Source organism: Melospiza melodia, unplaced genomic scaffold (assembly GCF_035770615.1).
Source record: "Melospiza melodia melodia isolate bMelMel2 unplaced genomic scaffold, bMelMel2.pri scaffold_48, whole genome shotgun sequence".
Taxonomy (NCBI): domain Eukaryota; kingdom Metazoa; phylum Chordata; class Aves; order Passeriformes; family Passerellidae; genus Melospiza; species Melospiza melodia.
This window is the reverse complement of record NW_026948796.1, coordinates 1,853,113-1,877,930: the sequence shown is the minus strand read 5'-3', so window position 1 is coordinate 1,877,930 and position 24,818 is coordinate 1,853,113. Positions and strand designations below refer to the sequence as shown.

The 24,818-nt window shown below is 50.5% G+C and overlaps 1 protein-coding gene across 1 annotated transcript; it reads left to right on the top strand.

Moving 5' to 3' along the window:
- The first annotated feature begins 18,250 nt into the window (after window positions 1-18,250).
- LOC134413692 (olfactory receptor 14I1-like) lies at window positions 18,251-19,225 on the top strand. The gene has a single exon (XM_063147735.1). The coding sequence runs from the start codon at window positions 18,251-18,253 to the stop codon at window positions 19,223-19,225; it is 975 nt and encodes a 324-aa protein (XP_063003805.1).
- The last annotated feature ends 5,593 nt before the right edge of the window (window positions 19,226-24,818 follow it).

The window sequence follows — 24,818 nt, the reverse complement described above, 5'->3', positions numbered from 1 at the left end:
GCAGGAGGGGAAGGGAGATCAGAGTTGTTGGAAGAATACGTGACTGAAGGCTGAGCACAGGGTTGGTGGTGCTTTGCGTGGCTTTTGCATGACATCCAGGCTGGCTGTGGCAGTGTAAGCTAACCTTTTGTTTTGCATCAGGCTTCATGCCAGAGCCAGCCCTTTTCCAGCCTTTGGGGTGATTACAGCTGTTGATCTATATTTCTCTCCCTTCTTTTTTTTTCAACAGCTATTCTACTCCAGCACCATAGGCAGGCAGTGATGGCTGCCTGTAGCTAACAAGACAAACTGAGATCTGCCTGCAGGGAAGGTGTCCCTGTGCTTGTGAGACAGGCCAGGACAACACAAACTGAGGCCACAGCCATGCTGTGCTTTCAGTTGAGCCTGTGGTGGAGCTGTTGTGCTTGTAGTCAGCATCTAGATGGGTCAGGTGACATATCTGTCTTATCTGGGACAGAAACAGAAGTACAGCCCTTGCACAGCATCCTTCTGCTAGGCTGTGCTAAGCTCAGGGGCCTCTAAACTGGCCCTTAAAGACCTAGGTCTCCACTCCTTGCCCAGATCCCCAGCCTCAGGGAGAAGGACTTGGGTTTAGGAGCCATGGCTTTTTCTTCCATCAGACTCCATTTAGAAAAAGTCAAGTTAAGCAGCTCATTAAAATTTAAAATACTGTACAGTGTGTAAAACCAAATATCCCCCTCCCCACAACAATCCCGTGCTCTCAGCGGATACTCTGGTGAAGAATACTGCTTTTGGCACTGTTTGCCTTCTCTTTCTTCTTCTTCTTTATCGGGTCCATCTCAAAACAGCACCAGACCTGCACTGTTTTATCAGCAGCTGCTTAGGCCACTGATGTACCATCAGGGCTCATGGTCAGGTTCAAGATTCTATCAGTATGACCTGAGGAGGAGAAGGAATGTGAAGTCAGGGCTGAGCTGATCTGCACATGCACGTTTACTCCTGTATGCTCCCATGAGCCCTGCCAGCTTGCACAGCTGTCCCCCCAGTGGCTGTGGCAGCATGATTTCAGACCCCAAGCATACACTTGGATCAGTGGTATCTCTTCCACAGCCCCGTGGGCATGCTTTACTCCTAGCAGCATGGCCCCGGATACTGTCCTGGTATCAGTGATGCTGCAGGCTCCAACCAAGGAGTGCAGCTGTCTTCAACCTCTAACAGCCCCCCCACCCAGGCCCTGTCCACCTACCTTGCAGCTCTGCAACCTTGTTCATTCTTGGATACTTCCATATAATCAGCTGATTCTGTGCACAGCCATGGCCTGAAATGAGCTCCTTGTAGTTTGTGGACCATAGGATAGAAGAGACCTGCAAAGAGGCAGTAACACAGGTGAGACAAGGTGCTTGTGCTGATGCTCACCACTCGGAGGCAAGCAGGGTCCCCCTCCTTCCCTGTGCCTCTGGGCCTGAGGAGCCAGCAGCTCTGTGGAGGTGTGCTGCCAGAAGGTGTTTGTCTCCAAGCTGATGTTCATCTCTCACTGGGGAAAGGGTATCAACAGCACTGAGGCAGACGCCAGAACACACGTTCCAGATGTGGATATGTCTGTCTCTAGTGCCACCTCCAGTGGCTAGATCATTCATCTGCCATGGGCACCACGCCAGGCCTGAGAGAGGAGAGTTCATTTTAAAACATACTGTTGTGGTGTGCTGTAATGTCACATTTTGGCCTTCCAGGTCATTTCCCCACGTGTGCCTATACCTCTCTCCCTTCCCCCTTGCCCCCATGCTGAGTGAGTCCTGTCAATCAGGCTTAACATTCCAGCAAGGCGTCGTGTGGTTGGTCAAGTTCAAAGGATGCCCCTATGCCCAGAGGTCATTGGCCTATCTGGGTGTCGTCTTCCCCTGAGACCCTGCCCCTCTCACCTGGTTGGTGGCTCACCTGTACCTCCCTTCCCCCTGTCCCGGAGCTTAAAAAGGTGAATCAGACCATGCGGTTGGATGTTCTGTTGGAGCAGTTGCTCACGTTCAGACCTCTGTAACCATGGAAAAAACCTCTGGACATTAAACCCTCCAGCAGAATCCTCTCCTTTTTCTCTTCACCATCACTTGAAGCTATTCCTCCTGAGGTAAACGGGGTTCCTAACAAGCCTGGACTTGTTCAGTGCCCAGATGCAACCACCAGCAAGCCAAGGTATCTCTGGGGTGATACACCGCAGTTGCTGCCTTTGGCCCAGCAGCGAGGGTCAGACTGGCCCAGGCACAATCTAACTGGTAATATTGGGAGCCTTTTTCCAATATTTGGCGTCCCTGAGGCGGGCTAAGCGACTCTGCAGCCTGAGACGGACTCGCAGCACCTCGGAGAAGCTTCTAGCAGCCGTGCATCCAGCTGAAAAGGGCTTTGGTTGCATAGCCCTCAGCTAGAGACTTTGGGAATATTCCCAGAAGAAGTTTCGTGGACTGTTCGGCACCTGTGGAAAGCCCAGCTCCTTTCTGGTGAGCAGATTTTCCAGAGGGAGGACAGGGTAGCCTCTCTCGCCCACAAGAGAGGTGCTGTTCCGGTGAAGAGACCTGCCTGTACCCAGCCAGCTACAGCTTCCATTTTGGGTGAGTATCTCTGCTCTCGGTAGAGCAGGAGCTCAAAAACAGACTCTGCCGTGAGTTCTGTTCCTTTTTTGCCTTTGCATTTTTGGCTGCGCAGCCCCACAGATGGGAATTCATTGCGTTCTAGCTTTTAGCTTTCTGCTGCCTGTGTTACTCTCTTTTGGAATTCGCGCCGGAGCGGGAGTGCTCTCTGCCCTTTCCCCCGGCTCTGCAGCGCAGCGTGCTCGGCTCTCTCCACGTGGTCAAGGGATATCTCTCTCTCTCTCTGTGCGGGGGAGGGGGGTTCTCTGCACATACGGTGCGGGGGGACCCCAGTTTCGGCTTGCCACGTGGCGTGGCTGCCCTCTCTGCTCCACGGGAGGCTGCATTCCACGGCGGGGGAGGCTTTGTTTCCACCTCGGCTCCGCAGGGCGTGCCCGTCTGTAACTGCCCGGAAATTTTAAAAGCAGTATATACAGCTGCATTGTGAAGCTTTTGTCTGTTCGTTATCGCTTTCCTATCTGTGGTTTTTTTTAGAAATTGGTAGCTGATTTTAGCTTTGTTGTTGGTCAGGCGGGATTTAGTACTTTGCTTTTTTACATCTAACATGGGTTCGAAACTCAGCATTGTACAAAAAGGAGTGTTTTATAATATTGTTACCATTTTAGAAGGTGGTAATGTTAAGTTCTCAAAGGGAAAATTGAAACAGTTTATAAGATGGCTTTTCCTCCACTTCCCAAAAATCTCCCCTGAAGAAATCCAAAATATTCAATTCTGGGATAAAGTTGGGAATGAATTGATAACCTTAGGACAATCTGGCAATGCACACTCAGCTAAATTTGTGTTCTGGAGTTTACAAATTCGAACAGCATTGCTCAAACAAAAGGAAATGGAGAAAAAGCCAAATGTAAAGCCATGTACCTCTGCTCTCCCTGTTTCTCCCTCTCCTAGCTCTAAAACCCCTAAAGCTCTTACCCCAAAACTTGGTATTTTAAAGAGAGCACACTCATTGGGAAGTCGACTCCCAGAGTCTGTTAAAATTGTCTGTTAAAATGCCTGAGTTGCCCTGTCCACAAGGCCCTGGCCAGGCTGCGTGGAACCTTCCCCAATCCCTTGTGTCCCATCCTCTGAAACCCACAGCATGTGCCAGCTTTCCAGAGAGCATGCCAGCTTTCCAGTGATGCCCAAAATGGCCCCTAGTCCCTAGGGGGTCCACAAGATGGTAGATGCCACATGGCATCTTCCCAAACTTGGTCTTCTTCTTCCCAAAATCCTCTTAAGCATCCCGAAACTCCAGCCCCATCCCCCTCTTCTCCTGTTCCTCGTGATACCTTTCCCCCTCCCCCTCCCTTTCCTGCAATACCCTCAGCTCCACCTCTCTACTCCTCCCAGGGGGCGTCTGCTGACGTGATGTCACCAGGTGTCCCCGCCCCCTGCCTTCCCCCTGACCCCGCCCCCTGTTCCCACAGTTTCCCTGCCCCTTGCCGGCCCCCTGTCCCCACCCCCTGTACCTGTACCTGTACCCCGCCCCCTCCCCGGCTTCCCACGGTGGGGACACACCTACTGTCTGTCCCAAAACCTGTAGCTGTGATCCCAATGCTTCTGTTTCAAGGGATACAGAGCAGGGAACAGCAGATTCAATGCATAGTCCCATGTTGTCACTGGCTCCTGTTACATTTCAGCCTGCAGCTCAGGGGGGAGCAGCTCCAACTGCTAGTAGGAGTTCTTTTGGACGACAATTGATTAAAGAGATCTGTAAGTCTCATAAAGAATATGGTCCACACAGTCCATATTTCCGTGGCTTTTTAAATTCTGAACTGAGTAGGACTGTGGTGATCCCACATGATTTTAAAAAGCTTTTTTTCTTGTCTCATGACCTCCATGGAATTCAAATTATGGGAATTAGCATGGAAACAACTGCTAAAAGATGCTCTCCCAGGCTTGCATGCTGATCCAAACACAGCCAAAGACAACAGTGGTAACCCTATCACCATTGAGCACCTCTGTGGTGAGAGCCAATGGTCTTCTCCCTCAATCCAAGCTACTGCAATTCCTGCAGAAACACTCGAGAAAGTAAAAGAAGCAGCTGAAAAAGCGTTCTTTTCCCTACAACCTGAGGGGCCTTTTGAGCCCTATAGTAAAATTAAACAGCTACCATCAGAGCCTTTTTTGAAATTTGTAGAAAGGTTAACTAGAGCCATTGAAATACAAGTTAAAAAAGAGAATGCTGGAGAAGCAATTTTAGAAGAAAATGGCATTTACAAATGCAAATGAACAGTGTCAAGCGGCAATCCTGAGCCTTCCTATAGAACCTCCCCTACGCTAAAAGATATGCTTCTAGTCTGTAACAGGAAAGTGCCTCTGATGACTGTGGCTGAAGACACCAGAGCAAGGCTGCTGCCAAGACCACCTCAGCGTGTCGCCGTTGCCAGCCCTGCGCCTTTCCCCTCAGCACATCAGTACCCTGGCCAGCAGTGGAGACCAGCAATGGCTGAGCCCACAAAACCATGCCTGCTTTGTAACAACCTAGGGCACTGGAGTAACCAGTGCCCCCTGAAAAGGGAATTTGATGAATTTAGAAATGGCAGGGGAGGAGAACTACAAGCCCTCCCTGGGGATCAACAACAACAAAAAAACTGAAAAGGGAGCGCCTCCTGCCAGGCGTGCAGACACAAAAAGAGCAGGCCAAGGGAATAAGGGTAGCAAAACAAACCAAGCGCGCGATAATATTAATATTTGCGTAACTGAAGCAGGTGCTTTAAAGACCAAGTCTGCTGGTCCACTGTTGAAAGTGAAGCAAAAAAACCCTTGTTATGATTTAGGTGATCCTGTGTTAACCTCGTCTTATGTCAATGAGCCTTACAGGTTGCAGCTGACAGAGTCACTCCACCTGGAGGACACTGGCTGGCATTTTGTTTCTGTCAGTCCTTAACAGAAGGGTGCTTGGAACCGGATTCGTTGTAAGTACATTGTCATTGGGGACACCAAACACACACCACAAGAGATCAAAATTGCTCAGGGAATGACAACATCAGATCCTGAGCAATTCGTTCTCGGCCTGCATTGTTTCCACCCACCCCTGTTTCTTCCCAAGGGACAAACTGTTGCACAAGCTATCCCTGTGCCATCTTTACCTGAAAATATCAAAAAGTGAGGGCCCACAGTTGCCCAGGTCCAAGTTATTGGGAAAGACAAACCCAAATTATGGTGTAATGTCAGTGGGGGTGGGGAGTCAAAACGCATTGAGATGCTTGTAGACACAGGTGCAGACTGCACAGTGATTCCAGTACAAGACTGGCCAGCACATTGGCCTTTGCAAAATGTTGCAGGTCATCTTCGAGGTGTAGGAGGTCTGCAATTGGCAAGACAATCCAAAAGCATTATTCAATTTGAGGGACCAAACGGACAATTGGCAAATATCCGTCCCTTTGTGTTAGATTATTCGGAACCTTTGTAAGGGAGAGATTTAATGGCCCAGTGGGGTGTCACAATTGATATTCCAGACTCTCCACAGCATATTTGTGCAGCAGTCATTGAACAACAGTGCCCCACCCAAAAACTGAAGTGGAAAACAGAAAAACCAGTTGATGTAAAACAGTGGCTGCTCAGTAAACAAAAAATAAAGGTGCTTGAGGAACTAGTGGAAGAGCAACTAAAAAAGGGCCACATTGTGGAGACCATGTCCCCATGGAACTCTCCAGTGTTTGTCATCCAAAAAGCTGACAAAAAGAGATGGCGACTTCTTCACGACCTCCGACAAATTAATAATGTAATTGAAGATATGGGTTCTCCCCAACCTGGTATGCCATCCCCAACAATGCTTCCCCAAGATTGGAAATTAGCTGTTATTGATATTAAAGATTGTTTTTTCCAAATCCCCTTGCACCCTGACGATGCACCGCGTTTTGCATTCTTGGTCCCTTCCATTAATTTAGAAGCCCCTATGAAAAGGTACCATTGGACCGTTCTTCCTCAGGGATTAAAGGTATCTCCAGCTATCTGCCAGTGGTATGTCTCTTCCCTGCTTTCCCCAGTACGTGCAGCTGCAGAGAAGGCCATTATCTATCATTATATGAATGATACCCTTGTGTGTGCCCTCAATGATGATTTACTCACACATGCGCTTGACCTAACGATCGATGCATTGATTGTTGCTGGGTCCGAGCTTCAGGAAAAGAAAATTCAAAAGATGCCACCTTGGAAGTATTTGGGCTTAGAAATTGGAAATAGGACCATTGTTCCTCAAAAACTAGAAATCAATCCAAGGATCAAGACCCTTGCAGATGTCCACAAGTTGTGTGGGTCCTTGAATTGGGTAAGACCATGGCTCGGTCTGACTAACGAAGACCTTGCCCCTCTTTTCAATTTATTGAAAGGGGGAGAGGACCCAGGTGCTCCTAGGTCTATTATCCCAGAGGCACGGAAAGCTCTAGAAAAGGTTCAGATTGCAATGTCCACAAGACAGGCCAACCGATGCCGGTCTGACCTGCCATTCAAATTTATCAACCTAGGTAAGTTGCCACACCTCCATGGAATTATTTTCCAGTGGGAGGAAAAACAAACACCTAAGGCAAAGGACACACCAAAAAAGGACCTGGACCAGAGGGACCCTCTCTTGATCATAGAATGAGTTTTCCTCAGTCACAAAAAGTCCAAGAGACTGACAAAGCCTCAGGAGCTGGTAGCGGAACTGATCCAGAAAGCAAGGACCCGGATCAGGGAGTTAGCAGGATGTGATTTTAAGTGCATTCACATTCCAGTTGAGTTTAAATCAGGTCAAAATACTATGAAAATACTGGAACAACTGTTTCAAGAAAATGAAGTGTTGCAGTTTGCTCTGGATTCCTACTCAGGACAAATTTCGGTAGCGCAGACCGCTCACAAATTGTTCGAACAAGATGTTCAATTTACCTTACAATTGAGAGGTGCTCTAAGTAGGAGACCTTTAAAAAGGGCTCTAACTGTCTTCACAGATGCATCCGGGAGGTCCCACAAGTCCGTTATGACTTGGAAGGATCCTCAAACCCAGCAGTGGGAGACAGACATTGCTGAGGTGGAAGGTTCACCTCAGGTTGCTGAATTGGCTGCAGTTGTTAGGGCTTTTGAAAGGTTCTCAGAACCATTTAATCTGATTACAGACTCTGCATATGTGGCAGGAGTAGTATCCAGGGCAGATCAAGCAATACTGCAAGATGTGTCTAACATCGCACTTTTTGAATTGCTCTCAAAACTGGTAAAGTTAGTCACTCACCGAGAGCAACCATTTTATGTGATGCATGTCAGGTCACACACTGACTTGCCAGGGTTTATCGCTGAAGGCAACAGAAGGGCAGATGCTCTTGCTGCACCTGCAGTGATGGCCACTCTGCCAAATTATTTTGAACAGGCAAAAATCAGCCACCAGCTTTTCCACCAAAATGCACCTGGCCTGGTTCGTCAGTTTAACATCACTCGAGAACAGGCCAAAGTGATTGTGGCCACATGCCCAAATTGCCAACAACATGCACTCCCTACAGTGAGTAAAGGAGCCAACCCAAGGGGACTGAACAGTTGTGAACTGTGGCAAACAGACGTAACACACATACAGTCTTTTGGGCGGCAGAAATATGTTCACGTTAGTGTAGATACCTTTTCTGGAGCGGTTTATGCTTCTGCCCACACAGGAGAATCATCTATTGATGCTATTAAGCACCTCTTACAGGCTTTTTCTTTCATGGGCATCCCCAAGGAGCTGAAAACTGATAATGGGCCTGCTTAAAAATCCAAGGAATTTGGGAGCTTCCTGCAGCAGTGGGGAGTAGAGCACAAAACTGGCATCCCCTCCTCCCCTACAGGTCAAGCCATTGTAGAAAGAACTCACCGTTATATTAAAAGGGTCCTGGACCAGCAACAACAGGTTCTGAAGGTGGAACCTCCCCACATCCGGTTATCCAGGGCGCTATTCACAATCAATTTTCTGAATTGTTCTTTTGACAGCCTGAACCCACCCATCCTACGCCACTTTGGGGGGAGCAATCATATGTTAATTAAAGAAAAACCTCCAGTTTTAGTAAAGGACCCTGAGACTTGGAAAATGGTGGGACCTTACAAATTGGTTACCTGGGGACGTGGATACGCCTGTGTGTCCACCCCCTCTGGTTTAAGGTGGGTTCCTTCCAAATTGGTAAAGCCCTATGTTCCCAAGGTCTCAGAGAAATCTACAGAAGCACCCCAGGTTGCTCATGCTGCCTGGAGAAGAAAACGCCGCACGCATTCTCTGGAGGAAATTCCATTTAAGCCTCCTGTCTGGAATAGTTTGTAATATATGTTTGTCTTAAGTTTCCTTTTACCGGTTTAGATCCTGTTGTTCGTGTGCAGTCTTGAGACGCCATGAGACCGAGCCTGCTTCTCGTCCTACTTGCGATCATTTCTCCAGCGATCTCCTGGTTAGTCCCTCAGCCCAAAGCGAATGTATGGACCACTCTGGCCAGAGCCCTTGGACAAGATCACATTTGCCTCTCCACTGCAACAGCCTCTGACCCTCTGTCAACTTGCCTGGTGGGAGTTCCTTTTAAATCCTCAGAGTTCCCAAATGAAATGTGGAGTGCCTTAAAAGAAGTTAACTTACTCACACCTTCCCCTGGCCGTTACCCTGCTGACAATCCTTTACTGTTTTGGCAGGAATGGGCGAGAAAGTTACCAGTGTCAAAAAGGGAACCACAAGAGTTCCATCTCTTAGGCTCCATGAATGCAACCTTTTGCATTCACTTTAAATTCAATTCCCGCTTACCATATCATGAAGCTAAACCAAACACCTATCCTGACCCTAGCAACAGACAAGAACTGGTGTGAAAATTCAGTCTTAATTATGCACTCATCTGGTGGTGATTACAAGCCTCGTGAGCTCCCAAAGGGTGTGTTTTTAATATGTGGAGACAGAGCATGGGCAGGTCTCCCTCCTCGTCTGCTCGGAGGTCCATGTACCTTTGGCAAGCTGAGCCTGTTAACACCAAATCGAACAAACCTAATACATTGGCAAACTAAAAACAACACACATACATTGGCTATCAAAAAAAGAGACCTAAGGCAATTAGACCCTGACTGTAATTCAGAAATTGTTCACTGGTCCAGACTTAAGGCCACTGCAATTACAGTCCTTCTGCCGTGGATCTCGGCAGCAAAAACCATGGGAGAATTAGGCCGATTGGAATGTTGGGTTGCAAAACAGGCAAACCTCACTTCTACTGCCCTGAGTGACCTCTTATCAGATGAGGAAATTACCAGGCAAGCCATCATTCAAAATAGGGCAGCCATAGACTATCTGCTCCTTCTGCACAACCATCGCTGTGAAGAATTTGAAGGACTCTGCTGTCTTGACTTGTCATCAAAGGCAGAGAACGTACATGCCACAATTGACAAGATGAAAACCATGGTGAGCGACATCAAGAGAGAAACTGACGACTGGCTGAGTGGACTGTTCAATGGCTGGGGACTCTCGGGCTGGTTGGGATCTATTCTGAAAACTGTGTTTTTAGTGCTGTTTAGCTTAGTTATAGTTATTGTAGATTTTAGCATTGTTTTTGGACTAATCAAACGCATGGTGCTCAAGTTAATTTCAAGCTCATCTCCCCCTTCTGAGGTCTACCATTTGGAAGCCCTCAGTGCTCCAATGGATGACCTGGAGGCTTCAGTGGAAAACACTGACCCTCCTGTAGAGGAAGAACCGATTTACCAACCATGGTTTGGCAATCATTCTGCACCACAAACACAGTCCTCTTCTTTTTAAACAAAACTTGGGGGAGATGTTGCGGTGTGTCTTAAGCTTCCGGGTCCCTTCCCCAGGTGTGCCAATACCCCCCTCTCCCTTCCCCCTCGCCCCTTGCTGAGTGAGTCCTGTCAATCAGGCATAACATTCCAGCAAGGCGTCGTGTGTTTGGTCAAGTTCAAAGGATGCCCCTCAGGCCTGGGGGTCATTGGCCTGTCTAGGTGTCCCTCATCCCTTGAGACCCTGCCCCTTCCACCTGGTTGGTGCTCACCTGTCCCCTCCCCTTCCCCTGTCCCTGAGCTTAAAAGGTGAATCGAGCCATGCGGTCAGAAAATTCTGTTGGAGCAGTTGCTCACGTTCAGACTTCTGTAACCATGGAATAAACCTCTGGATATAACCCTCCAGCAGAATCCATCCTTTTTCTCTTCACCATCGCCTGAAGCTCTCCTCCTGAGGTAAACGGAGTTCCTAACAAGCCTGGACTTGTTCTGTGCCCAGCTGCAATCTCCAGCAAGCCAAGGTATCTCTGGGGTGATACACTGCAGTTGCTGCCTTTGGCCTGGCAGCGAGGGTCAGACTGGCCCAGGCACAATCTAACTGGTAATATTTGGATTCATATTCCAATATAACCTGAAAACTGTTAACCCTTAAGATATTAAGTTACACAAAAATGTTCCAGGTAAGGATTGGAAGGAGAATAAATAAAGAACAACAGAAAGACAGAAGATCTATAGAAAGACACGCACATAGGTACCAATCACTCTGGTTCAAGCCTCAATAACAAAAGAACACCAAGAGAAAGCAGTATCCAAACCATGGGCTGGCCTCCTGCTCTGGCATTTAATGCCCTGGGCCTTCATGGACCCACCCCTGGAGTGGGACTGCCAGTGGCTTGCCCAATCAGAGCCAGGGTAGCACCAGCTGCAAGTGTGTGATTGATTGACAGCTGGGCCAATCAGAGGTGGGTCAGGATAGCCCCTGCTGTGTGATTCACAGCTCTGCCAGGCCAGGTGCTCTGTCCCACCACAAACCAAGGCCTTACCTGCCCCTGGCCCCACAAGGGCATTCTGAGCATCCCAAGGTCTCTCAGGACATCGATCTCATCCAGCCGCTGACAGGGACCACTGTGACACTACAGAACCTCATGGAACCATGGGTCAATTGTGACAATGGAGATCCAAGGAAACGATGGTGTGAGTAGGGAACCTCATGGAATCAAGGAGACCATTGTGCAACTCAGGGGCCCTATAGAAGCAAGGGTCAATGATTAAACAGTGGGGCCCATATAAAAAAGGAGCGTTTGTGACACAGAGGGGCTGCATGAAGCCAAAGGACCCTTATGACTCTGTGGGGGCTCATGAAACCAAGAAGCCATTGTGACATTGCCAGACCTCATGGAATCAGAGAACACTGTGTCAATGTGGGGACCCATGGAATCAATGGAACATGGAACAGGTCTGCCTAGTTTGGACTCTTGGGGGCTGTCAGGGCCCACTGAATTTGACATATCAAGGGCCACTTCCCATCTGATTGTGAAGCACTGGGGTGTTGCAGACATCTTTTGTGAAAAATCTTTTCTTGGGATTTTTTCTCCCTTCTGAGAAGCTGTGGCCTCAGAGACAAATGTAAACAATGGTTATCTTCTGCTGTGGAATGTAACAGGTGGATCCGTGATTGGTCTCCTGTAGATGTTTGGATTTACTGACCAGTCACGGCAGAGCTGGCCCTCGATCTCAGCCAGCTGCCTTTGTTATTCATTCTTTTCTATTCTATTCTTAGCTAGCCTTCTGAGAGCTTTTCCTTCTATTTCTTTTTAGTATAGTAGTAATGTAGTATGTATATCATAAAATAATAAATCAAGCCTTCTGATCATGGAGTCAACATTTTCTCATCTCTGTCATCCTCAAAACCCTTGTGACCATGGTCACACTGGGGGTCCGTGCTTTCCTTCCTATGGGAAAGAACTGTTTTTCTTGTCTAGGTGCCCATGGCCAAAACTGGGATTTTGTGTCCAAAATTCTCTGTATGCAAGGGTTACTCCCAGAAAAGATCTTCCCGTACAGTCAAGTCTGGCTAGACTTGGCCTCTGGTGACTGCCTCTCATCTGCCCCTGCATGCTGGGGCTCGCTTATTTCCTTCCTATGGAGACCATGGTGACACTGCAGGCCCTTGGGGAACCTGGTACACTGTAGGAACTTGAGGGACCAAGGGGAACATTGTGAAACTGTGAGTACCATGGTCCCAAGGGGCCAGTCTGAAGCAGCAAGGCTTTGTGGAACCAAGAGGCCATTGCTGCATTTCAGGGCCTTGTGGAGCCAAAGGGCCGTTGTGATCCTGCAGGGCACCATGGATCCATGGAGAGCATTGTGACATTGCAAGGCCCCCTGGAATCATGGAGAGTATTGTGACACTGTGGGGTCCCACAGAGCCAAAGGGCCATCATGACCCTGCAGGGCCTCATGGAAGCACCGGGCCATTGTGACATTATGGGAATTTGTGGAACCAAGAGAATCATTGTTGCACTATGGGGCCCCAATGGAAGCAAGGGGTCATGATGACACAGAGGGGCTTCATGGAACCCAAAGACCATTAGGACACTGTGGGGACTTGTGGAACCATGGAGACCATTAGGATCCTTGTGTAACCATTAAGGACTTGTATAACTAAGGGGACATTATGACATCTTAGAGCATCATGGAAGAAAGTAGCCATTGTGACACTGTAGGGCCCTGTGGAAGCAAGGGAACATGAAATAGGTATGTCTGCCTTGGTCTTCCAGGGGTCACCTGACAGATCTGGCTGACCTCTGAATGTGGAAGGCCACTCCCATTTGTCCCTGAAACACTGAGGCTCTGGGCTTTCCTTTGTGTGGAAAAGAGCTGTCCGTCTTACCAAGGTATCCATGGCCAAAATTAGGATTCCACCTCCAAATTTCTGTGTATCCAAGGATTGCTGCAAGACAAAAGCTGCCAGGACAGACAGGTCTGGGCTGGTCTTTGACTCCTGAGTGCCAGAACTCACCTGTTTTCCAAACACTGGAAAGGGCTCTGTGCTTTACTTTGTATGGAAAAAATCATCCTTTTCCAGGCAAAAAATCTGAAATTAGGATTTCACATTCATAATTTTGAATATCCAAGGGTTGCACCAAGCAAACCTGCCAGGACAGACAGGTCAGGCTTACCTTGCCCTCTGGTGATTGCTGTTCATCAGCTCCTGAAACATGGGGGCTCCATGCTTTCTTTCTTATGGAGACCAATGTGACACTTGGGAGACTTGTGAAATGAATTGGCCATTATGACACTGCAGAGCCCTATGGATCCAAGGGACCATTGTGACACTGTGGGGCCTCGTGGAACCAAGGACATCATTGTGCTCTGTTGGGCCACATGGACCCACGGGACCAGTGCAAATCAGCATTGAGGTAGTTAGCCCAGCTGTAACTCAGAGTCAGCCAGATTTTACCCCAAAAGAATTAGGCATGAGTTTCAAGCCGTGGGAATAATTTGTTTAACTTAGGGTGAGCCTGAGAGTTCCCCCATAAGCCTTTAGTGTTGCAGTGCTAACTTGCCCAAGTGTTTACTCCCCTATTGGTTACTAATTTCTCCTATATGGTTATTGTCCTAGAGTGTTCTACCCCTAAGTGTCTATGTGGTTGCTTCTCCTTTGTCTCGGGTCTTTGGATCCTGCCCCTCATACTGTTCTCAACTTCTCCATGTTTATTGTTTTTCACCCTGTTATTAAAGTTCCTTTTATACAACTCCATTGATCCTGCCCCTTTTCATTTTCGCCACCCTTGCCCTGAAGTCAGGGAACCATGAGAGGTTTGTTGCAGCCACCTTCACTGTGACATTTGGTGCCCGAACAGGAACTATAACATTCAGGGCTCCCTGCATCAGTGACGTCAACAGGGGTTACCTGATCGATAGGCCAGTGCTCCCTGGGATTTTGGATTGTGCCAGGCCCGGTGGATTCATCGTTGCTTCGAGGGACCTTGGCCAGGATCAGCAGGGACAATGATGATTTCACCTGCATAGGGTTGCAGGTAGGTTTGGGGAAATGCAAGACATTTATTGCCCATTTTGCCACTGTGTTTTTACATTATGCACCCACGTCCCATAAATGACTTGGGGTGTTCTGGTGGCTCTTCCCCATAAGGCAGAGAAAGAGAAAAATGGGCAGCCAGATGTCCAAAGTAGAAAGGAGCATATATGGGTGCTTTAATTCTCACTGACCATGACATAATATTTTCAAAGAACGAATAAAAATCAATCATGAGGTGGATCAGTAAAAATTTTCCAGATGCCTCTGCTGACGAAATCCATACCACTGAATGTTGGGACTCAGTGGGAGTTAAATTGTACAACCTTTCAATCAAAAGGGACCCCATTGCACTGTGCATCCTCCCCATCTTCTACACCTCCCTTGACCAGCAAGCTGTGTGTTGAAAACTCAATCTGTTGGTCACTCCTAACTCGGGAACTCCCCTCAAACTGGCCTTTCTCGGACCTTCCACGACGGTCCAAGATGGCAATGGCTACGCAGCCTTGGAGCATCATGCCCTGGAGACTCAAGATGGAAGGAGCCTGAATGTGGTCCCTCCATCTTGGCTCCTCCACTTCTTGCTACCACAACCTTGTCTTCCACCCTGAACGAAATTCCAGACTCCACCACCACAACTGCGGGTTATGCCCTGTTGTCAATCATTCCACCTTCACCCTGGGCCATGCCTCCAGAACTCCACCCTGGAAGTCTGCCGTCCTAAATCAACCTTCCTCCCCAACACCTGACAAAATGGCCATGCCCTTTTCTTCACCTTCCAGCAACAATATAACCCCCATTGTCAAAGATACTAAGCCCAACTGTCACACTATTTCTTATTCAAATGTTTCTCCTCCAAGAGTTTCTTCCTCCCCAGAAGACAGTTTGGATTCCACAGAGCCACCTCGCCCCTCAACCCTGGAAGATCCCAAGGAAAGGATCCGGAAAGAAGCAGTTAAGGAAGGAAACTGGCAAATAGTCTCGAAACTCCTCATTGCCCTGGTATGTTATGAAAGAAGAGGGCTGAATCCCAGGTATCAGCCATTGGTTTACGGGGAAATCAAGGATCTGTGTGGGGCAGCAAAAGACCATAGGAAGGACTTACCTTGTTGTATTGGACTAATGATGTCCATGTTTATAGCACATGTCTTAACCCCCTATGATTTAAAATATATTATGACATGTTGTTGTCACCTACAGAATACACACTGTGGGAGGGAGAATGGAAATGTTTACTAAATCAATTAATAGCAGACTATGCTAATAATGAGGCAAGGGCGGAATTGACAATCAACCGTCTAGCTGGAGAAGGACAACACAGCCTGCTAGATGATACAACAGCAAGTTCCTCAGAGAAGTATTGGATGATATCAAAGAGATGGCTTCGCAAGCTTTAATCCAGGTATTGGATGGTAGCATCCTCAATTTGGAGTGCCCTGCAGCTAAAGCTTTAGGACAATAACACCATCTTGGGTGCCTGTTAAGTAAGCAAACCAATGCTACCTCCCTCACATTGAGTGGCCTGCTCTCAGACGTAGAGACCATCAGACATGCCACCTTGCAGAACAGCAATAGAGTTTTTACTCTGGGCACATGGGCATGGCTGTGTAGACTCTGAGGGTGTGTGTTGCATGAACCTCTCCAGCCACAGCGAGTCAATCCACAAGAGCATTCAGGTACTGAAGCAAGGGTTCAAGAAGCTTCAAGTCCAAAACAAAGACTGGTTCAATAAACTCTTCCAATCCTGAGGACTAAAGGGTTGGATGATGTCTAGCTTAAACAGGACTATTAATTCTCTTAGTGGTTGTTGTTGTTGTATTGTAAATTGTCCCATGTCTGTTTGGATGACTTTAGAAAGTCTTACAAAATTCTTTCAATTCCATCTTTATTGTAAAACAGAAAGGAGAAAGATACCATAGGCAGGATCCTCATGGACTCCTTGGAGGAGAGAATTAGAGGCCAGGATGGCACAAAAACTTCTCAGAGACTGAGTGTGGGAAGGAAACACTTTAAAAGTACCTAAAAGTATTCTTAAATCCATAAAGTACCTTAAAAATCTTGAGTATCTCAAGGCAATAACGAGCCCCACTGAGTGTCACTACAAAGCCCTCAAGGGACTCATTAAAGTAGATAATTGGGGCCAGGATTGTAAAAACCTCTCACAGAGTCTGTATCAAAAGGGAAACACCAAGTACCTTAAAATAACTGAAGTACCTTGAAGCATTAATGAGCCCCACTGAGTGTTGTTACTGACAAAAACCTCTCCAGGGACTAATTAAATCAGATAATTGGAGGCCATGATTGCACAAACCTCTCAGAGACTCCAAGGCAATAGCCAAACCCAAAGTCTTTTGAAAAACCTGCAGTCTCTGGAAGCATTAAGGAGCCCCCAGGGCCATTCCTGACCAGGGCTCTTCAGGGACTCCTTCCAGCAGATCCTTGAGGCGACTGGGATGTGGGCTAATGGGGGATGCTGAGGGCAGGACAAGGGGCTGACAGTACCCAGCCTGCCTGGGGATGTGCCAGTAGGCCCCAGTGCCTCAGGACAAGGTGTCTCCTCACAGCCCTTGGTGGCACAGACACTGCTGTGCCCCAGGGCACCAAGATTGGCTTCTCTTTGTCTCCACCTGTCATTACTGCCTTCAGTTCTCTGCTCTGTCTGGGGCCTGGGGACACTTTCTCAGTCGTGTCCCTCAGTGGGACCCATTAAAAGTCCAAGAAACTTTGGAGTTGGAGTCTGACTTGGAGTTCTGGAGAGGTTTCTTTAGCTCCCTCTCAGGGACTGATGTTCGGGGCCTGAGCACAAAGCCCCAGAGGTTCATTAAAGTCCTTGTGCTATGTCTGTGCTGCTGAGCTGGGCTGGGCTCCTGGCACAGAGGAAGCTCCTGGTAACCAAGAAGAGCTTCAAAAGCACATTTCTCTTGATGAGCAGCTCTTCTGCCAGACCAGCAGGGCTGGGGCACTGCCTGCAGCCACCCCGGACACAGCAGAGAGGCACAGAGAGCTTCAATCAGTCAGGGCTGGGAAGGTGCTGAGAAGTGCCTGGGGCAGAATCACTGCCAGCCCTTGGCACAGGAACCTCTGGCTGCAGGACAATGCAGCTGAAGCTCCTGGAGCCATCTCCTAAAGCTGGAACATCCCAATGGCTACACACTCTGTGAGTACATTCTCTGATTGTCTTTTGTGTAGAGCAGCCAGGGGTGCCCAGGTCTGTCCTGCAGAGCAGGGTCCTGCAGCCCAGGGCACTGTGCTGGGGCAGGGAGTCTGCTGCCTGCCAGGGACAGCTCTCAGCCAGCCCTGGCAGCTGCTTCCAGCACTGGGGGACAAGATCTGGGTGGGAGGAGAGAGCTGGTAAGGCTTGGAAGTGTTCTCATGGTGTGGGGAGGATGCTGCATTGCTCAGGACAGCTCCCAGCATGGCATTGAACTGCAGAACATTTCCAAGTAGATTATACAGGTAGAATAGCAAGGCAGGGGCTGCATACAAGGGAAAATCCTGCTTTTTTAATCTACTGTTCTGGCTTGCCTTGACGGGAAATTGCCCGTAGATATTCTTATCTTAGTTAAGTTCAGATTAAAAAAATTCAGGTATGAATAAACCAGGCAAAGACAGAAATCAGCACAGGGCCCCTCACAGGCAGAAGAGGTGGCACTTTTCCAGCCTCCTCAGGGTTGCTCTGACTCTGCCATCAGAGCCCGCAGAGCCAGATCTGCCCCTGGGCAGTGCCTGAGCTGGGAGGGGTCTGCGGGGCAGAGCTGAGCCCCAGGGCTGGGCTGGGCTCTGGCAGCACTGGCAGGGCCCTGCCCTGGGCACAGAGAAGCAGCTGCTGGCATGGACAGCTCCAGGCAGCAGAGCCCTGGGCAGGCAGTGGGGGGAAAGTGCCCTCAAGCTGTGCTGGGATATTAAAGTCCTCTCCAAACCCAGCTATTCCATGATTTCTTTTTTTACTGAACCCCATGCTAAGGCAGAAGAAATGTCCAACAGCAGCTCCATCAGGCACTTCCTCCTGCTGGCATTAGCAGACACGCGGCAGCTGCAGCTCCTGCACTTCTGCCTCTTGCTGGGCATCTCCCTGGCTGCCCTCCTGGGCAACGGCCTCATCATCAGCGCCGTAGCCTGCGGCCACCACCTGCACACGCCCATGTTCTTCTTCCTGCTCAACCTGGCCCTCAGTGACCTGGGCTCCATCTGCACCACTGTCCCCAAAGCCATGCACAATTCTGTCTGGGACACCAGGAAGATCTCCTACAAAGGATGTGCTGCACAGCTCTTTTTCTTTATGTTTTTCATATCAGCAGAGTTTTATCTTCTGACCATGATGTCCTATGACCGCTACGTGTCCATCTGCAAACCCCTGCACTATGGGACCCTCCTGGGCAGCAGAGCTTGTGCCCCCATGGCAGCAGCTGCCTGGGCCAGTGCCTTTCTCAATGCTCTGCTGCACACAGCCAATACATTTTCCCTGCCCCTGAGCAAAGGCAATGCCTTGGGCCAGTTCTTCTGTGAAATCCCACAGATCCTCAAGCTCTCCTGCTCACACTCGAACCACAGGGAATTTGTGCTCCTTGCGCTTAGTGCCTGTTTAGCACTTACTTGTTTCGTTTTCATTGTTTTCTCGTATGTGCAGATTTTCAGGGCTGTGCTGAGGATCCCCTCTGAGCAGGGACGGCACAAAGCCTTTTCCACCTGCCTCCCTCACCTGGCTGTGGTATCCCTGTTCATCACCACTGCCATACTTGCTCACCTGAAGCCTCCCTCCATTTCCTCCCCATCCCTGGATCTGGCAGTGTCAGTTCTGTACTCGGTGGTGCCTCCAGCCCTGAACCCCCTCATCTACAGCCTGAGGAACCAGGAGCTCAAGGCTGCAGTGTGGACACTGATGACTGGATGCTTTCGCAAACATTAAACTGCTGGCCAATATCTGCATATCACTTGTAATAATAGTCATCTAATTGTTGGTTTAATTGTGGTGGGTTTTTTTTCCTTTGTATTAGTTTTCTCATATTGTCCACAAAGAAATGTCTTTCTTGTGCCGTTTCTCATTTTGTTTCTCTTTGCCTTCCCTGTGGCCGCAAACTGTGTCAATGAGGGGCTGCAATCTTAGTGGCTTTATCTGAACTAAAGGATCTCCCAGCAAAGTTTTCTGCAGAGATGCCCTTTTGTTGCCTTCTCTGGAGCTGCAGCAGCAATGTCTGTGTGCAGAGCTGGGGACAGATCAGTGCTGGCCCAGCAGCTGTGCCAGGCAGCAGCAGCACTTGGTGTTGCCACTGCTGCTGCTGTGGCCCTGCCCTGCTGCCCTGGTGGCCCTGGTGTGGCTGCAGCGCCTGAGTGCTCTCGGGGCCAGGCACAGCCCTGGGGATGGCAGTGCCGGGGCTGCAGCAGGGACAGGCCATGGGCACTGCTGGGGCAGCGGTGATGCCTCAGGCCAGGGACTGGGGTCTCCAGGCTCCTTGCCCAGGCTCTCTCATAAACAAACCCAGGCCAATGCTCAGCACAGAAAAGCCCTGTGAGCAGCCCCAGGTTCACCCTGGGCAGGCTGGGGGCAAACAGCATGGCTGGGGCTCTGCAAGGGCCCTGGGGCAGATGGGAAGGAGCAGCAGAGCAGGGGCTGATCCATCCCCAGTGCACTGGACAGCCCAGGGCAGCGTGCCAGAGCGTCCTCATGGAGCTGCCAGCAACATCCCTCCTCTGCAGCCTTGGCCTCTTCCCCAGCTCACACAGGTGCCCCATCCTTGCAGGCACAGACACGGCAGCACTGGCTCAGCAGCCCCTGTTTGCATTGCACAGAGCAGGGGGAGCACCCCCATGCTGTTGCTTTGGGGACAGGCATGAACCTGAGGGAGCACAAATATCATAAGCCCCTGGGGCCAACAAGGGCTGGGTACACCAGGGAAACCACTCAGCTTTGTCCTGGCTTCTGCAGTCAGCCAGAAAGTTGGTTCTCAGGAGCTGGGATTTTCCTGTCCCACTGCAAATGCTGTTGCTCAGAGCCAGGGCTGCCTGACAGCCACCCCCAAACTGCCCTGAGCATTTCCTTTGCTTCACCTTTGCTTTCTTTACTCTCCCTTGTCCAAATTTCTTCCTTTTGCCTACCCCAGTTCCCTCCCCTGCAAACAGCTCATTCCTGTTTGCCCTTTCCTCTGTGGCCCTACTCCCCATTGCAGTTCCTGGCTTGGCACCATGGGAATGTCCCTGGGGCAGCAGGATCATCCTACAAGTGCTGCAGGAATTGTCTGCAGGCCTATGCAGTGCCTGGTGCTGCTCCCTTGCCAGAGGCACCCCAGGCCAGGGGGGCACATCTGGGCTGTTGTGTCTGGCTCTGGGGCTCCCTGTTCTGGGCAGTGAGGAGGAGCTGCAGAGGCTCTTCAGGACTGACAGGATGGCCTTTGTGGCTTGGAGAAGCAGCTGAGGGACCTGGGCTGCTGGAGCTTCTCAAGAGAACACTCAGGGCTCCTCCTGCAACTGCTCCAAGGGTGGTTCCAGAGAGTCCCAGAATCAGCAAGGTTGGAAAAGTCTTTGGAGATCATCAAGTCCAACCTGTGCCCTGACACTGCCTTGTCTGCCCTGAGCCTTCTCTTCTCCAGGATGAACAACCACATCTCCCTCAGCTGCTCCTCACAGGACTTGTGCTCCAGACCCCTCACCAGCCTTGTTGCCATTCTCTGGACATGCTCCAGCCCCTCCATGTCCTTCCTTAATTGGAGGTCCTGAACTGGACACAGCATTCGAGGTTCTGCCCAACCTATCCTGAGCACTGGGCTCACCATTCCTGATCCAGGCCAGGAGCCATTCTTCTGCCCTGGGGGTCTCTCTGGTGGTTCCTGGTGGTCGTGGACCCCAATGTTCCAGTGGGCCTTGGGTGAGCTGGCAGGACACTGAGGCGACTGAACTTCCAGTTCCCCTTCTCACACAATGGGCATTGTGTGGTATCCATAGGCCTGGGGTTTCGGAGTACAAGCTCCAGGTGTCAGCTCACCTGGTGAAGACAATTGATCATTGGATAACATGGTCACAGAGTGGGTTATGTGAGGTCATTGATCATCCATGGCATCACAGATTGCCTCTGTGACATCACAGATCCAACTGTGACATCACAGGGCAGAGGTCTAACATCACAGAGCTGACTATGACATCAGAGACCAGCTGTGTGACATTAGAGAATGAGCTTTGACCTCACAGAGCAGGCTGAGACATCAAGAGGGGCTGTGTGGCATCCCAGCAGGGCCGTGTCAGGTCATTGGGTTGGTCACTCTGCCCCAGCTCCCCCTCACATATTTCTCCCAACAAGTCCAAAGCTGTTCATGCCCAGCAGGGTCCCTGTCCCCCGGGATCCCCCCAGCCCATATGGAGCCACAGCCTCCACCAAAGGATGTTCCACAGGATCCACCCCAGAGCCTGACAGGGGACAAGGGGCCAGGGCTGTGTGACCAGGACATCAAGGACAGGGATTATCCAGGTTAATGTGGCCTGGGTTGGGTTGCCCAGGGCAGGAAAGATGTCTGGCAGCTGGAGCAGGGTCTGGGAAGGATCTCCAAGGTGGGGCTGCAGCCCTTGGGCTGTGAGCAGAGCCTGAGGGAGCTGGATTGTCCAGCCCGGAGCAGGGAAGGCTGAGGGGCTCCTCATCCCAGCCTGGCAGTGTCAGCGAGGAGGGGATGGAGAACACAGAGCCAGGCTCTTCACCAGGGGGCCTGGTGGGAGAAAAAAAACAATAGGTGGAAGGGGAAAGAGGAGTGATCAGCTAGGACATGAGGAGTTGAAATTAGTCAGGCTGGTTTCAGCATTTCCTCAACATCAAAAGCAGGCTGACCTCCCTTCTCCCATCCACCACTGACAGCTTTGCAAATCAGGATTTCTTGGAGCTGTTTTGCCCCCATTCCAGGACGAGAATCCTGATACAAGAACTTAATTGTATTTATATCTATCACAGAACCAGCTTTGTCTGAAATTAATTTTAGCGCGGAAATCACTTGTGGATGGTGGACTCATCAGACACTGATGGGACATTGCACATAGCTCAGGGAGCAGTGTGATTGTTATGAAATTTTGTCCTGTTCAACCATGGTCCGTTGGCCATGTAGAGAAACTTTCTGTGCCTCTGAGTCTCACCAGTTCCTGACCCCCAAAGGACACAAACCTGATGAGTTGTGGTTCCCACTCCAGTGGTGGCACCTGGAGCTCCCTCCATACCCGGAGCATAGCTGCCTTGTTCCAAAAAGTCCATGGCAAAACGAGACAGGCTGTGGGGATCAGGGGCAGGGCACAGCCAGGGATTTGGGGTGGTTGTGAGCCCAGGGCAGGACCAGGCCCTTGGCCTTGGTGAACCTCATCCAACTGTCCTGGGCCCATGGCTCCAGCCTGTCCAGATCCCTCTGCAGAGCTTCCTGCCCTCCAGCACAGCCACACTCCCACCCAGCTTGAGCTCACCTAGGAATTAATTGAGGATGCCCTTGATGGCCTCATCCAGATCAGAAATAAAGAGATTGAACCGACCTGGCCAAAATCCTGAGCCCTGAAGACACCCCTGGATGTGACTCCACTCCTCAGCTGCTCTGAGTGCCAGGGCTTGGATGGGGGAAATGGTGGGGAGGGGGTAGGGACAAAGTGTGATTGATTGTCAGCCAAGAAAGGTCTTGATTTTTAGTATCTAATCAGACTGCATTAGAAAGTGCTGGGGGTCAATATAAATTGGATATTGCAGATGTCTGTCTATAATGAGGAGAAGAAAACTTAACTCGACCAAACAATTCTCTCTTCATTGTTTTCAATACAGTAAATTCACTTGGAATTCACTTCTGAAATTTGTCTAATTCTTCTGTCTTAACCACAGAAGAATTAAAAGTTGGAATGATTCCCAAGGGCTTGTCTTGTTCAAGTGTTTTGAACAAATGTTTATGAGCCTTTTCCAGTGAATTCCTGAATTGAAGAGCTCAAGTAAGAAGAGGCCTCTGGAGGAGTAAAATTCATCAGCAACCCCCAAGTGGCTGAGGATCCATCACCATCAGATCAGCAATGAACAGAAATGGGCACAGCTTTGTTGCTGCCCCAGCTTTGGTATGGGCCCTGGGCTTGGAGCAGGAGCAGCTCTTGAGGGCCCCAAGGCCCTCAAGAGCTCTTGTGCTGCCCTGGGCAGATGGGATGGCAGCAGGGGCTGCAGAGCTCTCAGCACCTCAGGCAGAGGGGAGCAGGACAACCAGGGAGCTTCCTTTGGCCTTGGCCAAGCACCTTCCCCACTGGCTGGGGCTGAGTCCTGTGGCAGCTGCAGCTGCTGCTGTGCCCTTGCCAGGGGCTGAGGCCGTGGGGCCAGTGCCCAGAGCAGCCTGGCCTGAGCAGAGCTGTGGGGCCAGAGCTGGCTGGGCTGGGCTGGGCTGGGGAGAGGCCCTTGGTGCTGCCCAGAGCTCAGGGCAGCTGGCAGAGCTTGCAGGGAGCTGGGCTGGGCTCAGAGAGCCTGGCCCAGAAACCATCAATGTCCCTCTCAGCCTAGCTGAACGTGCAGGGGCAGGACTCAGGCCAGGCCTTGTGGGGCAGGGCCAGTGCCTGTGCAAAGCATTGCAAACAGGCAAGTGGCCGAGAGAGGAGGCTGCTCTGTGCCCTTCGTGGCACGGACAGAGCAGGGAGGGGGCCCAGGACATTTGTCAGCACCAACCTCTGTGCCCAGCCCTTGGCAACCCTGGCTGCTGAGCCCAGATTTGTCCTGGGCTGAGTTTGGCTGTGGCCCAGCTCCATCCTCCTGCGGGGCTCAGGGCCTGTTCCTGTCCATGGCCAGCCCTGGCTGCCTCTCTGCTGGCCCTGAGGCCAGTAGAGCCTGGGGCAGGGCTGTCTGTACAGCCCCACAGGTGCCACGGGCTCTGCAGGAGCTGGCAGAGGCTGCCCAGCAGGGAGGCCATGGGGCACAGAGCCCCAAGGCTGCTGTGGGCACCATGGCACAGGGGCCATTCCCAGCCGCAATGCTCCTGGCCTGGGCTGGGCCTGCACAGGGCCTGGGCCACCATGGCTGGGCCAGCACAGGGCCACAAAGGGGCCACGCAGCCGCTGCCAGGGCTGACAGCAAGGCCAGGCACACACAAGCAATCGCTGAGCATGGCCTGTGCTGGCCAGGCCTGACTGGGCCAAAGGCAGAGCTCAGCTGCCCTTGGGGGCTGCAGGAACAGTCCCAAGCCCAAAGAGCCTCCATGGCTGTGCTGGAGACCAAGGCTGCAGGAGGGAAATGCAGGGCTGATGTGGGATGGGGAGGGCATTGAATTCCAGCACACACCTCAGCTCTCTGATGATCCTGGCACCATGCTGGGCCCTGTTTCAGCCTGGAGCAGAGCAGATGTTGATGGGACAGCAGCCCATTGAGACTGTCAGGATGGATGGGATGGGACGGAGCCCTGCGGGGCTGGTTTTTTTTTTGTTACAGTTTAGATCCCATCTATTGGATCTTAAAGGTGAAATCTTAAGTTTAAAAGCAAAGTTTTAAAATTGATATATATGTGAGGATTTTGCCAAAATTAGCTCAT